Source organism: Suricata suricatta, chromosome 4, assembly GCF_006229205.1.
Source record: "Suricata suricatta isolate VVHF042 chromosome 4, meerkat_22Aug2017_6uvM2_HiC, whole genome shotgun sequence".
In the NCBI taxonomy this organism is placed as follows: Eukaryota; Metazoa; Chordata; class Mammalia; order Carnivora; family Herpestidae; genus Suricata; species Suricata suricatta.
Genome location: NC_043703.1, coordinates 126,982,178 through 126,996,273, shown reverse-complemented (window position 1 = coordinate 126,996,273; position 14,096 = coordinate 126,982,178). Strand labels below are relative to the sequence as shown.

Below are 14,096 nucleotides of genomic sequence, written 5' to 3'. Positions count from 1 at the left end.
TCCTTGACTCACAAGACTATTACCCCCAACAGAACAGATTCTACAGCTCTCTTTAGCATGACTTTGGCTTCCCCATGGAATTCACAATCCCATTTTCTTTCTAGCTCTGAATTCCTCCTGCTTCTTGGAATGCCTCAGTTCCACTCTTTGGACCTGGCCATTTAACAGTATCCATACCTATCCAACAAATTACTTTGTTGCTGAAGCTAGGAGCTTCAGTTAGTTTCTGGTACCTAGAACCAAAATTCTTAAGGCTGGTATGTGTGTATGCCAGTACTGAAAAACATCTGGTTATGCAGTTTGGAAAGGTGTCTACAGAGAAACGAAAAGGCTTCACCTTTAAGCTGCAACCATTTGGGGAAAATAAAATGATGGAAGAAAGTGTGAGACTTAACCTAGCTGCTCCTTGATGCTTTCTGGCTGGATGTCTCACTTCTATAGAGGCACAAAAAAGAGAGATTGTGCTATTCTGCCACACATCATACCTTGAGATGTCTCGAAGGAGGTCTGGCTCTCGTGTGTCACCGCACTGAGCCCTGTGGATTACTGAGCTACCAGATGAGTATGAGAGTGCTCTCAGAGGATGGAAGACACTGGCACTTGTCCAGCTCCATATATTCTGTTAAAACCCTGACTCTAACAGAATCCTTTTCATCTGAGCCTGTTCTCGTTCCCATGCCTGGGACCCATCCCCCCAAACTCTGATTCAGTTAGGTCTATTTTCTTTGAAATGCATCCCTGATTAAGAGCCTTTGTCTTAAGGATGCCTGAGTGGCTGAGTTGGTTAAGTGTCCGACTGGATTTCAGCTCAGGCCATGACCTCACAGTTGTTAAGATGGAACGCTGTGTTGGGCTCCGCACTTACTGTGTGGAGCCTGCTTGGAATTCTCACTCTCCCTCACCCTCTGCTCCTCACCTGCTTGCACACATGCACTTTCAATATCTCAAAACAAACTTAAAAACAATAAGAACCTTTGTCTGAAAAATAACCCAACCTAAGAGGCCTCATCACCTTCTGATGAGCCCACACTGCTGATAAGGCTCTGCAAATTCCACCACTACCTCAACTTCCTTAATAAATGAGTTCTATTCCTTTGGTAACTGCTCCAAAACAAACCCCACAGACAAGTGACTGACTCTGACCAATGGGCAGAACCTTATAAAAGTTATAAAAGGGAAAATGCAACCTCACTATTCCAAAGTCATCCAATTCTCTGGGTGAAAATGAAACCCATGCAAATTAGAACTTAGATGTCATACAGGAACAAAATCAAGTTGGACTCAAAAATCCTACCCCCTAAGAGATGCTCTTACTGTGTGGCTCAATAGTTGACATAGCTTCCTTCTCAGAAATCACCATTTGACAGAAGTGGTCTCCAATGTTGGCCAGGATATATTTTGCAGTGTCCAAATCAGTCCCCACAACATTTTTGGTTAAAGGCAACCACAAGCCAATTGCTTCACTGTCATACTTGTTTGGTGTTAAGAAGCCTTCTACCCGCAACACACCATGTTTGTTGAATTGTAACCTAGAAGAAGTGGAGGGGGAAAAGTGTGTTACACACATACAGAGAACTGATTTACATCTTGTAGTTACTATTTAAATCAACAAATTCCTTCCCGGTTTTCTATAACCTCCATGGCTAATTACAGCCAATTGTTACTTAGCAACATCAGAGGAAAGATTAAAAAATTTTTTTAATTTCCAAGTTTTCCCTCAGAAGACATGGAGAGGGAGGTGGAGGAGACATGCTAATATTTACTTCAACCAAGATCTAATCATACTGCCTCCAGGATGGGACTTTAATAGCAAGGACAACCACAAGTCACCACAGAAGAAAATGGAAACCAAACAACTGATGACAGATAATCTGATCAGATTTGAATACAAACACTGCTTCAAGAATAATGCTTTGCAAAAGAAGGCTAACTCTAGTCACTGAAGCCATGACCACATAGATCCTTGAAGAATTCAGCACCCATATGAATCCAGCTATAAATTATTATGTAAGCTTCTGGAATGAAAGGCAGTGTTATGATGGACCCAAGTACCTGAAGGTGAAGCAAAAGGCAGAATACACTCTCAGGATTTTCTTTCAATATCTTTAACACTTGAGTGTGTTTCCTAAGCCATGTGTTAGTTTTGAATTTTTTCAACATTTATTCAAAATTACATTCTACATTAATTGAGTTGGAGACACAGAGTAGACATAATATACATGGAGAAGTAGGGTACATTAGGTATCATAAGAATCATTAAATCTTGTAAGAACCAGAGGAAGAAGTACTGCCTGTGAGTTTTGCAGGGCTAATATTAAGATTTTGTGGTAGAGATCATGATTAACATTGGCCTTTCAAGAACAGGTAGATAGTAGGTAAGAGAAAGCATATTGAGGAAACTATATTTCATACAAAAGAAAAGAAAATGAAGGATGTTGATTTCTCCACAGGTCACGGGGCAGCTACCAAAAATCTCTGAGCCTAAGATACAAATCTAATGTTGTATATTAGAAAAACCATTTGTCCAGAAGAGTGCAGAATGAACTGTAAGGACATTGAGAGTTACATTAACAGAGGCAAATTTATTTCAAGCAGTCCAAAGGAAAGATGCATAGTTTTAATTGATCACCCAAATGAGAGAGAGAGTCATAATACTTAAAAATGAATCTGAAAAACTCTTCAAAGGGGTAGATGGAAAACAAGGTTTGGCAACTGGGCTTTACTGCTGTGACCCTAAGCCTCCTATTTCATCTGCAGAAGAATTTATGAAAAACAAACTTGATGAGGAAGCTAATGACAGCCTTAACTTTTCTCTAAACATCAGGGGGAAGAAAAGGCTCTGTTCTTTAAATTATGACATTTTTCTTTTTTACCAAAGAGATGGATTCGTTCTAATTTCTACTAAACTGGCTTCTACCATGCAGCATTAAGCAAAGGCACTTTCCCCTTCAAAGAGGTCAAAAATAGGAAACAGCTAAGTCATAAAGTCAATGATTTCTAGATTGTTACAAAACAATGGTTAAAAACAAAAAGCTCCAGTAATATTTAAAAGAAAAAGCTGTCCCCTCCCTATAAGGCTCTGAAACTTACACCAAAACCAAACAATATCATCTTCCCTCCAGCCCACTTTCAGAGTGGAGGAACCAATGTAATCAAGTCTGTAATAGAAATGCACAGACCTGGGGCACCTGGGTGGCTCAGTCTGTTAAGCATCCGGCTTCGGCTCAGGTCATGATCTCACTGTGAATTCAAAACCGCACATCGGGCTCTGTGCTGAGAGCTCACAGTCTGGAGCCTGCTTCAGATTCTGTGTGTGTCTCTTTCTCCCTCTGCCCCTCCCTTGCTCACACTCTTGTGTCTTTCTTAAAAGTAAACATTAAAAATATATATACATAGATAGATCTGTACAACACATATTTTGTGTTCTCTTCAAAATATAGATCAGCACCCACTGAGTATGCATCTTCACACACTTACCTGTATAAAAAAATTCTCCAGAGAGGAAGAAGTATAGAGCTAACCTATATTAAGAACTTATTCTGGGCCAGGTGTTATTCAAAATATACACTAATATATGGATATGGTAATATGCTAACAGTTATTATAGTTCTAAATACTAGACACACACTTTATCATGGTGCTTTTGTGTTTCACTCAGGAACAAACGGGGCAAACAATCACCAAAAAATGAGAGTTCATTAAGCAAGCCGGAATCTGAAAGTTACCAGAACAGATATAATCAATGACCTGAAATACCTGTACATTTAATTCAGTTATTCAGCACTCTAATCTTGATAAAACTAAAGGGGAGGAGGTGAAGAGGAAGAAATTCAAGTCAACACCTGCTTAGGATTAGAGGTAGTTGAGCCTGAAAATGTCTACGTTTCTGAGAAAGTAAATCCTACCTAAAGTTAATCTATACCCAGAACAACACTGCTCACTTATAAATCAAGAAGAAGAAATAGCCTTTTTCTTCACAAAGGAGAGAAAAATTAATTTTCTCTAAATTTGACTTAAAAAATGCAATGTAAAAATAAAAGATTCTGCCTATACAATTAGAAAAGATTTTTTTTTTTTAAAAAAAGAATGCATCTTCCTGCTGGCAAAACTGTACAGAGACAGGAAATCTCAATCACTGTCAGAGGCACGGACACGGGTGCAGCCTTCCTGTAGGGCAATTTGGCAGAACTAAAAACACACACTGCTTCTGACCCAGCAGTGCCACTTTCAGTCATCCTTCCAAAGTAAACAGTGAGAGATGGAGACAAGGAGATGATCGTATCTGTATTATTTTTAGTGGCAAAAAACACAAAATGATCTTAATACCAGTAAGAAAACTGGTTAAATAAACACTGTCATGGGTCCCTACCTAGTTTTTCAAAGATTTTGCAAAAAATAAAAGCTAACATATCAAGTGGCTCCTACTATGCCCTGGAAACTAAGAATCAAAACAGTATATGCAATATGCCCAAGCAGGTATGCTCAAATATGGTTTATGACCATTTAAATACTAAATTGCACTGAAAAGTTAACAGTGGTTATTTGTAGCGGTTTTTTAAGAACTTCAGCACTTTTCTATAATGTTTGTTAGTTTTAGATTTTTTTTTTAAGTTTCTCTACTTTAAAAAAAAACAGAAAGGGATATTGAGAAGGAAATAATGTACGATAAGATCAAGATGCTCAAACCCAAAGATTAGAAATACAATCTTCACTCTTTTTAGTTCTGGATTTACTGTATGTTATCAGGCCCAGATTATCTGAGCTTTCCCCCAAACACCTCACCTCCTGAAGTGAAAGAAGCGACAAAACACAGGTGAGTCTTTCTGCTGCTCCTTATCCTTGCGGAGACTGTCCAAGCGACACTCCCGGCACTTAGGCAGTTGTGCAACAATGTTCACACAGGAGTCATCCTGTACAAAGGCTTCACCACTCTGCTGCAGCTTCTTGACTTTGGCTGGGTCTGTCAAAACCGACTTCCGGGATGGGGCTAGGAAAACACAAGATTGAAGAAATGAAACCTCAGACTTTTAAAAGTCACCTCAACATTTGACTGACTTCTATTCTAAAGGCCAGTTTTCCCAAATGGAGAACTTAAGTTCTGGTTCAACTGTAATTTCTAAAAATGGCTTAACATAAGATAACTATCAGAATGACTGGAAAGCTTTACTATGTTTATAATTCTCGGGGCACCTGGATGGCTCAGTTAAGCATCCAAATCTTGGTTTCACCTCAAGTCATGATTTCACAGTTGTGACATCAAGCAAGATCCACTGAGTGTGGAGCCTTTTTGGGATTCTCTCTCTTCCTCTGCCCCTCCCCCATTCATGCTTTTGTCTCTCTCTCTCTCTCTCTCTCTCTCTCTCTCAAGTAAAATAAACTAATTCTCATTTGGTAAATCAATTTGGCAAGGCAACTTAAAACCCCAAATTCACCAACTAGATTCATAATTCCAAGTTAGTGTGTACTTCTATTCACAACCCTAGATAAGAAAGATATTTTAGGAAGACTCTTCCAAACCAGATACTTGAACTGACTGAAACATTAGCAATGCAGAGAGACAGGTTCACCTCAACAGACAGGTATGTGTGCAAGTCAATTCTGTCACTTTCACATGCAAAGACTGGTTTAAGTGTTTTTTCTCAAGCCCCATGCAAAAGCTAACCATTCTAAATAGAATAACCGAAGAGCTGTCCCATATAGGTCTCTGGGTCTATAAGATAAGAGCTATCTTTCTTCTAAATGCTTACAAGGGGTGCCACTTGACCTTTGATATGTCTTCAATTTCCTTCATGCTTATGTTCCACTCAAGATTAAGGGGAGTGACTACAGACAGGATGATGATTTTAAGTAAATACATTTTTTAAGTTTTAATTTGTAATGGCCAGGAGAACTTAAAAGGAAATGTTAACATGGTTCCAAAGAAAAGGGGAGAGGGGCACCTGACTGGCTCACTCGGTAGAGTATGCGACTCTTGATCTTGGGGTTGTCAGCTTGAGCCCAGCTTTGGGTATAGAGGTTACTCACTAAATAAATAAACAAACAAATAAATAACCACCATAAAGAAAAAGGGAGAAAAAGTAGAGATGTGCAGGAAAGAGTGATTTTTGTGTCAACTGCATCACTTTATAGTGAATAAAGTCAACAAGTCAAGAGTCTCGAGGAGTACTTTATATGAAACTGACAGAAAAGACCTTTCCGAGGACACCTGGTGGTTCAGTCAGTTAAGTGTCCAACTTCAGCTCAGGCCATGATCTCACGGTTCATGGTTTCGAGCCCCGCATCAGGCTCTGTGCTGGCAGCTCAGAGCCTGGAGCCTACTTCAGATTCTGTGTCTCCCTCTCTCTGCCCCTCCCCTACTGTCGGTCTCAAAAATAGATATTTAAAAAGAATAAAAAGAAAAGAAAAGAAAAGAAAAGAAAAGACCTTTCCTCAGGCTCCAAGGGAGCAGGGAAGTAGATTCTTCGGCAAACAAATAAAGAAAACCAAGAAACAACTTTTGGGGAACCAGCTGAGAGACAGCTGGGAGAGGTTAACAGCTGTGGAGGAAACTGGAAGATCTCAAAGGAAAGATGGTTTTAAATAAAATAAGCATCTCTAATAATAACCTTAGAGGTATTCCAATCTGACCTCTCTTTTAAAGCAGAGCCAAATGAATGCCAAATGGATACTGTCAGGCCATGATCCCTCAAGCATTTTTATTCAGTTATAGTGAAAGAGAAGGCACATTCAACAAGGAAGGGCAGAAAATAAAGAGATCAACGGTTCAAAGATGGAGTTTCAATTACTCAGATACTGAAAAAATATCATCCTTTAAATTGGTCCAGGTTTTCACAGATCATGGGCAAAGAGCCCAAAGGCTCTCTGTTCTGCCCTGGCTTATGAGAGGAAATATCTAGAAATAAGCAAGCTACACTATCTATGTCTAGCTCTTTAGTAAAGAGAGCAATGGTTGACCCAATCAGTGATTCCCTCAATTTGGAGCAGAGCCAAGGGAAAAAGGCAATCCCAGCTTCTGAGAAGGTACACATCTACCTAACGGAAAAAAGGCAGCTGTTCTTGCACTCAGCCTGCTCTTGTTTTCCAGTCCCTAAGTGGAGAAGGGATGCAGGGGACAGAAGAGCTTGCAGTCCAGTCTTTCCATACCCACAAGCAGTATCCGTGGACATAGCTGAGAGATCCTGGTCATACTCTCTCGCTCTTCAAGAAAGAATCCGAGGAGACAAAATGCACTGGGACGCTTAACTAGGTTTTTCATTTCTCCTAAAATCACTTTAGCTGGTGCACAGCTGTACAACGTAAGACCAACCGAGACTCCATAAACTCATTTATATACTTGCAATGTGCTTATCAATCGGGAATTTTTACTATTTCTTCACGTTATATTAAAATAATTGGTCTCAAAAAGTAGCTGAATGTAAGATAAGACCTGATGACTCAAAAGAATAAAAAAATAGAACAGAAATATGGTTATGAATATTCACTTTCTTTGGGGAGTTACATAAACTCAAGAGAAAAAGTATAATATTATGCAACTAATTTTATGCAAATCAACAGCTCTATCAACTTAAACCTCAAGAACGTGGAAGCCAGGCTAGAAGTATCACTAGGCAAAGACAGGTTTTCCCACTCCTCCAACTGTGCACCCAAAGACCAAATCAAATCTACCCATTTTCCCTCTAGCTTCAGAGACCTGAAGTAAAAGCTAAATTGTGGCTATATTCAGGTCTTACTTAGCCAAGTGAATAGTGTTTCTCATTAAATTCTTTTAAAACTATCAAAATCCATGCTCATTTTCCCACACAGCTGACAATGATCAAAGGTATTTTTAAACTGTAATAGTTCTGAACTTTTTGACATACCAAAGCCATTTAGTTCTACTAATTCTAATAAGGGAACTTCTGTTAACTACTCTCAGTAAAATGCATCCTCCAACTTAAAAGAAGCAGTATGAAATACTATTTTCTCTAAAGAGTATAAGGCATACCTTGCGGACATAGTGGGTGTGGGTCCAGACTACCTCAATAAAGCAAATTATTGCAATAAAGCAAATCAAATGAATTTTCTGGTTTCCCAATGCACATAAAAGTTATATTTACACTATACTGTAGTCTACTAAGTGTGCAACAGCCTAGATCCATTAAACACACACACACACACACACAAAATTATCTACCGTAGCTGTAGCCTAGTGAAACAAATTACTTAAATAAGACTTGAAAGTTGAAATTAGTCCTTGGCCTATGGGCGGCAGAACAGATGCTGTGTTAGCAGGCGTAGAAACACTGATCCCGTATACCTCTATCAGAGCTCTTGGGTACACAGGTGCATTGTCCATGAGCAGTAATATTTTGAAAGGAATCTTTTTTTTTCAGAGCAGTGGGTCTCAACAGTGGGCTTAAAATATTCAGTAAACCATGCTGTAAACAAATGTGCTGTCATCCAGGCTTTGTTTTTCCATTCATAGAGCACAGAGTATATTTAGCATAATCTAAGGGCCCCAGGACTTTCAGAAAGTAAAGAGCATTGGCTTCAACGTGAAGACATTAGCTGCATTAGCCTCTAACAAAAGTCAGCCTGTCCTTGAAGCTTTGAATCCAGGCTTTGACTACTCCCTAGCTCTCAAAGTCCTAGGTGGTGTCTTCTTCCAATCTGTTGTTTAGTGGAGCCACCTTCATTAATAATCTTAGCTAGATTTTTTGGCTAATTTGCTGCAGCTTCTACATTAGCACTTGCTGCTTTATCTCGTACTTTATGTTATGGAAATGGCTTCTTTCCTTAAGCCTCATGAACGAACCTCTGATAGCTTCAAACTTTTCTGCAGCTTCTGCACACCTCTCAGCCTTCATAGAATGGAAGAGTAATGACCTTGCTCTGGACTTAAAGGGATGTTGTGGCTGGTTTGCTTTTTCCATCCAGACCAGTAAGTCTCCATGTCAGCAATAAGGCTGTTTCACTTTCTTATCATTTGTGTTCACCGTAGTAGTACTTTTAACTTCCTTCAAGAATTTTTACTTTGTGCTCACAGTTTGTCTGGCACAACAGGCCTAGCTTTATCTTGGCTTTCGACATGCCTTCCTCCACAAAACCTAACCATTTCTAGCTTTTGATTTAAAGTGGGAGATGTGCAACTCTTCCTTTCACTTTAACACTTAGAGGCCACTGTGGAGTTATTAACTGGCCTCATTTCACTATTTTTGTGTCTCAGGGAATAGGCAGGCCTGAGGAGAAGGAGAGAGACGAGGAAATGGCTGGTTGGTGGAGCAGTCAGAACAAACGCAACATGTATCAACTAAAAGTTCGCCATCTCATATGGGTGCAGTTTGGGGTGCCCCCAATTACAGCAATAACTAAGGATCACTGACCACAAATCACCATAACAAATATTGTAATAATGAAGAAGTCTGAAATATCGCAACAATTACCAAATTGTGTGTGACACGGAGACTAGAAGTGAGCAAATATTGTTGGGAAAATGATGCCAACAGACTTCTTGACACAGGGTTGCCACAAACCTTCAATTTGTCAAAACCTCAGTGTCTGCAAGGTGCAATAAAGCAAATCACCAAAAAAAAAAAAAAAAAAAAAAAGAAAGAAAAAAAGAAGGTATGCTTGCACATAGTTTTAAATTATGGGTGCAGTAGGATTTCCTTTTAGGCAAAGAGACTGCCCAGTGTCCTTAAAATCTTTAACCAAAAGTCCCTCTTCTGGAGGTGCTGGTATAAATTCTGTCTTTAAAAATACACTGCAGATCTGAAGTACCTGCATGAGCATAAAGTATCAATCATCACTAACGCTCTATCTGGACGCTCTATCTGGACGCTACCAAAAAATCAGTGATAAGCTTAAGATAAAATAATCGTCAGATTATTTTGGTTTGTGTTTCAAAATTATTTCCTTACAACCAGAAAGTAGGAACTGCCTAATTACCCATCTAGGAGGAACAAGTGAAGTCATCTAATAAATGCGTATATATTGGAATCCTTACAGCCTTTGAAAGGCTGACAGACACCTAAACCTATACTAATTCACAGGAAAAAACTGTTGGTATAAACACATTTGTGGAATAGTTTATCGTACTTATAATACACATGGAACCAGGTACACACCAAAATATTAAAAGTAATTATTTCTGAGAAAATTTTAGGATGCTACTTTTCTCCTTAGAACTTTTCCAATTATATGAACTTTTGCTATAGTCACTTTCACATTATCTTCTCATACAGTAAAGAGATATATATGTACCCACTACCATCTGTCAACTTCTACCAATAGAGACATGTAGAAACACTCACCATTCTGGATTTTATTGTTGCTTCTTGTACAACAGCTTTCATTATCTATTTTTACTGAAGATTCCTTCAAATTCTGTGACCGGCATCCTAAAGTTGAAGGTTCTATCTTTTTTCCCACACAACTATTAGAGCTATTACTATTGACACTTGCTTTCTCTTCTGGCTTATTTGAAAGGACATCAGATGTGGAAGGTGTATATTCTAGGTGCTTCTGCAGTTCAGGAGTACTGGCAATTTCCAATTCTGTCGCAGAATTTGCAGGTGAGCACTCCTTGGGAAGGCCAGTCGATGACTGAGAAACAGGTTCCAATTTGTTTTCCTGATCAGTGCTAGTCTTCAGCTGGGTACAGCTACCTTTCGGTTCAGTAAGCGGTTTTACGTCTCCAGTTCCAATCTGAGAGAACTTTGAAGACAGCAGTCCTACTTTGCAGACAACATCTGGTTTTGTTCTCAGTATTTCAGGCTTTGTATTTAGACAGGAAGACAGTTCTTCTGGTAAAATCTGTTTCTGACATCTGAAAAAGATAATATAAAAAACTAGCATCTAGGTCTCCTTTACTTCTCCTCTACCTCCCAAAAACAACTGTTTGGTACCTTAAGGCAATCAATGTGAGAGAGAAAAGAAAACTGCTTACTTTAGAGAATGTAGGATAGGTTTCTGTGAGCTAGAGTTAAAGATAATCAGTCAATGGCTCTGCAAAAATATCCTAACCACTCAAAAAAATACAATCCTGAATCCTAGCTGTACATTTTCATAAATCTCTAACTACTTCAAGTTAGTTCTATTTATCACAGTATAACGAATCTTAGCTTTCCCTCAAAGCAAACAGTATCGTATGGAACCAAAACCACCAGCAGCACAAAACCCAATCCAGCTACGAACAATATTTAACTGGCTCTGACGCTGGATGATTCCATTCTTGTTTGGTTAGTGATCAAGACCCAAAGCAACTGAAAAGCCAACTGATTGTTTACAGAATGATGAAATATTTCTACTATCCTCTACCTTAATAGGAGATGTCCTTAAAGAACTTTTGTTTCTCTGAAATTCATCCTAAGTTTTTTCCCCAGCAAAACATAAAGTGCTTTCTTCCTATTACTATTTTTCCCCTGTCTCTAACACAGGATTTCATCCTTGAGAAGATTTTTTTAAAGTAAGTTTTATGCCCAACACGGGGCTTGAACTCACGATCCTGAGATCAAGAGCCACATGCACTACCTGACTGAGCCAGCTGTGTGCCCTGAAAATTTCATTTAAGTACTTGCATTAGACACTTTGCTTGAGTAGCACTGTCCTTACTGCTCCCTCTTTCTATCCTACTCCAAGGACTGTTCCTCCTTCCGTCTGATTGCTCCGTGGCCACCTTCCAAGCTCATTCCAAACAGCCCACGTTCCTCCCAATGAGCCAGTGTGCTCAACCACTCTTCCACCTTATTGCATCAGTCTTCCAAACCCACCTCTCTCTGCCGTCCTCTCTCTGACCTGTATCTGAAGTCTTTATCAGCTGCCTGCACAGGTAGCTACCCCTCCTGAGAGTCTTACCTTAAAACTCTGCTCTCTGTAACCTTGCAGCCACTTCATATCTTTGGTTACACTTTACATTTCTTACTCAGTTTCTTCACCTATAACTCAGTAACCTATTCCTCCTACAGCTACTGCATCCTCAGTTCTATGACTTGATAGTTTATCTGCCACGTTTCTCACCGATACTTGAGGTCTGGCTAGTAAGAACCACTCCCATCACATCTCCCTGTTCTGCACGCTCCCATTGACCTCAATCCTCCACATACAACCATTCGGATCCCTTTTCCTCACAGCAGACGCTTCTTCTGCAACTGTCTATAGTATTTCAACTGATCATTCTCACTGTATCAAGAAAGTTGCCCTTTCCTCACATCTCCATTTTTAAAGTTGTTTTCCACATTGTTCTGTATGCCTATTATCCCTTTCACCTCTGAAGGCACCTGACCAATTTGAAAACTCGAATGAAAAACCTCCTGGATAACTTGAGATGTGATGATGCCAAAGGTAGCTATGCTAACACTCTATGGAACACTGAATGCAGGCTAAGCCTGGCCACCTGAGCAATGGTTACACCCAGACATGGTGAACCATGGCTAAAATCCTTTTCCTCCTACTGTGACTAAACATCTTTAATAAACACTCTTACTTACCCTTGGGGGATTTTTGCTCCGAGATTGGGTGGAGAGTTGGCAGCCTGAGGAGTGCTCTGCTGCCTTGGGTCCTTACTAGGTGGAGTTGCTGCTGTACAGCCAAGCAGGATCTCCTTAAAAACTGTTGTGGGCACAGACTGTACAGGACACACACTGGGAGAGGCCTAAAAAGATAAGACAAAAACAACAGATATTAAAAGGAAAGTCCCTAGTTGGGGAATTATGAAGTCCTAGAAGACTCACATGTATTTGCCTGGGTTAGTACTAAACAAGCACAACACCATTTCAAAACAAAAAGCACAAGACAGTGAAATGAGTGAAAAGCCACAAAATTAAGGATTTCTATCTGAAGGCTGTTAAATCACTCCAGCTTTTCACAAAGCTCGAGTCTTCCTATAGAAGACCCCTGGCTGATCTTCCACAGACCTCTGAATCGTTATGTCAGGAAAACATGGCCATGTGGCAATTACTTTAAAAATGTGATGCACATCCCAGGGGAATTCTACCAGACATTTAAAGCAGAGCTAATACCCATTCTTCTCAGACTATTCCAAAATATAGAAATAGAAGGAAAACTTCCAAACTCATTCTACGAAGCCAGTATCACCTTGATACCCAAACCAGACAGAGACCCAGCAAAAAAAAAGAGAACTACAGACCAATATCCTTAATGAATACAGATGCAAAAACACTCAAGATACTAGCAAATCGAATTCAACAGCATATAAAAAGAATTATCCATCTTGATCAAGTGAGATTCATTCCTGGGTTACAGGGCTGGTTCAATATTCACAAATCCATCAATGTGATCCATCACATTAACAAAAGAAAGGATAAAAACCATATGATCCGTTCGATAGATACAGAAAAAGCATTTGACAAAATACAGCACTCTTTCTTAATAAAAACCCTTGAGAAAGTTGGAATAGAAGGAACTTACCTAAACATCATAAAAGCGGTTTATGAAAAGAATGTGATGCACAAAAGTGAGCTTTCAACTGACAGTCTTTAGATGGTGGCAGCTTCACAGACTTTCGCATGACTCAAGTGCCTACCATACACTTACTGCACAGGCTGGCAGGAGACCAGACCACTAGGACTCCTGTAGGCAGTGGTGCCTACTGGGTACCAAGGTAAGCCTTTAATTTACAATGCAATAAAGGCTGAGAACATAGTTCTTGCTCTTATGTGGCTCACCAAGTCACAGAGGCCACCGCAAGCTGCAAAAAATATCAAGTCATGACAAGCCTGTGGGACAAAGTTGGGAAACCTTCTCTTCTCAGAATGTTTTATCTTCACAAAAATATAAATAATGGACCCACTTCTTTCCAGTTTCTACTATCCACACACATGAACTTCCCACCAGGGAAAAAGATGGAAGAGATTCAACTCAACTCCACATTACTAGTCTTCAGCAAAGCCAGGGAAAATCATTCTCCTTGCTCACCAGCCTCTTCGCACGTGCTTTAAACTTTAAGTCCTGCGCCCTTCCTAGGTGCAGCTCCTTCGTTCCACAATGACCTCTACGTTTATCTTACCACCAAATATAAACCTCAAGAATCTTCGAGGTTTCTTCATCTTCTAAGGATTAGCTTCTAAAATTTGAGGTACAACTTCCCTTAGGAAGTT

At 39.6% G+C, this 14,096-nt stretch overlaps 1 protein-coding gene across 5 annotated transcripts in view; it reads right to left on the bottom strand.

Moving 5' to 3' along the window:
- Nucleotides 1-14,096, bottom strand: part of KDM3A (lysine demethylase 3A) — a 54,036-nt gene that overhangs the window by 20,732 nt on the left and 19,208 nt on the right. For all 5 annotated transcript variants that reach the window (XM_029937744.1, XM_029937745.1, XM_029937743.1 and 2 more), the window contains 4 exons: nucleotides 12,468-12,631; nucleotides 10,293-10,807; nucleotides 4,783-4,987; nucleotides 1,315-1,529 (listed from right to left, as the gene is read on the bottom strand). In XM_029937744.1, coding sequence (XP_029793604.1) covers nucleotides 1,315-1,529; nucleotides 4,783-4,987; nucleotides 10,293-10,807; nucleotides 12,468-12,631 — 1,099 coding nt within the window. The remainder of the gene's footprint in view (nucleotides 1-1,314; nucleotides 1,530-4,782; nucleotides 4,988-10,292; nucleotides 10,808-12,467; nucleotides 12,632-14,096) is intronic.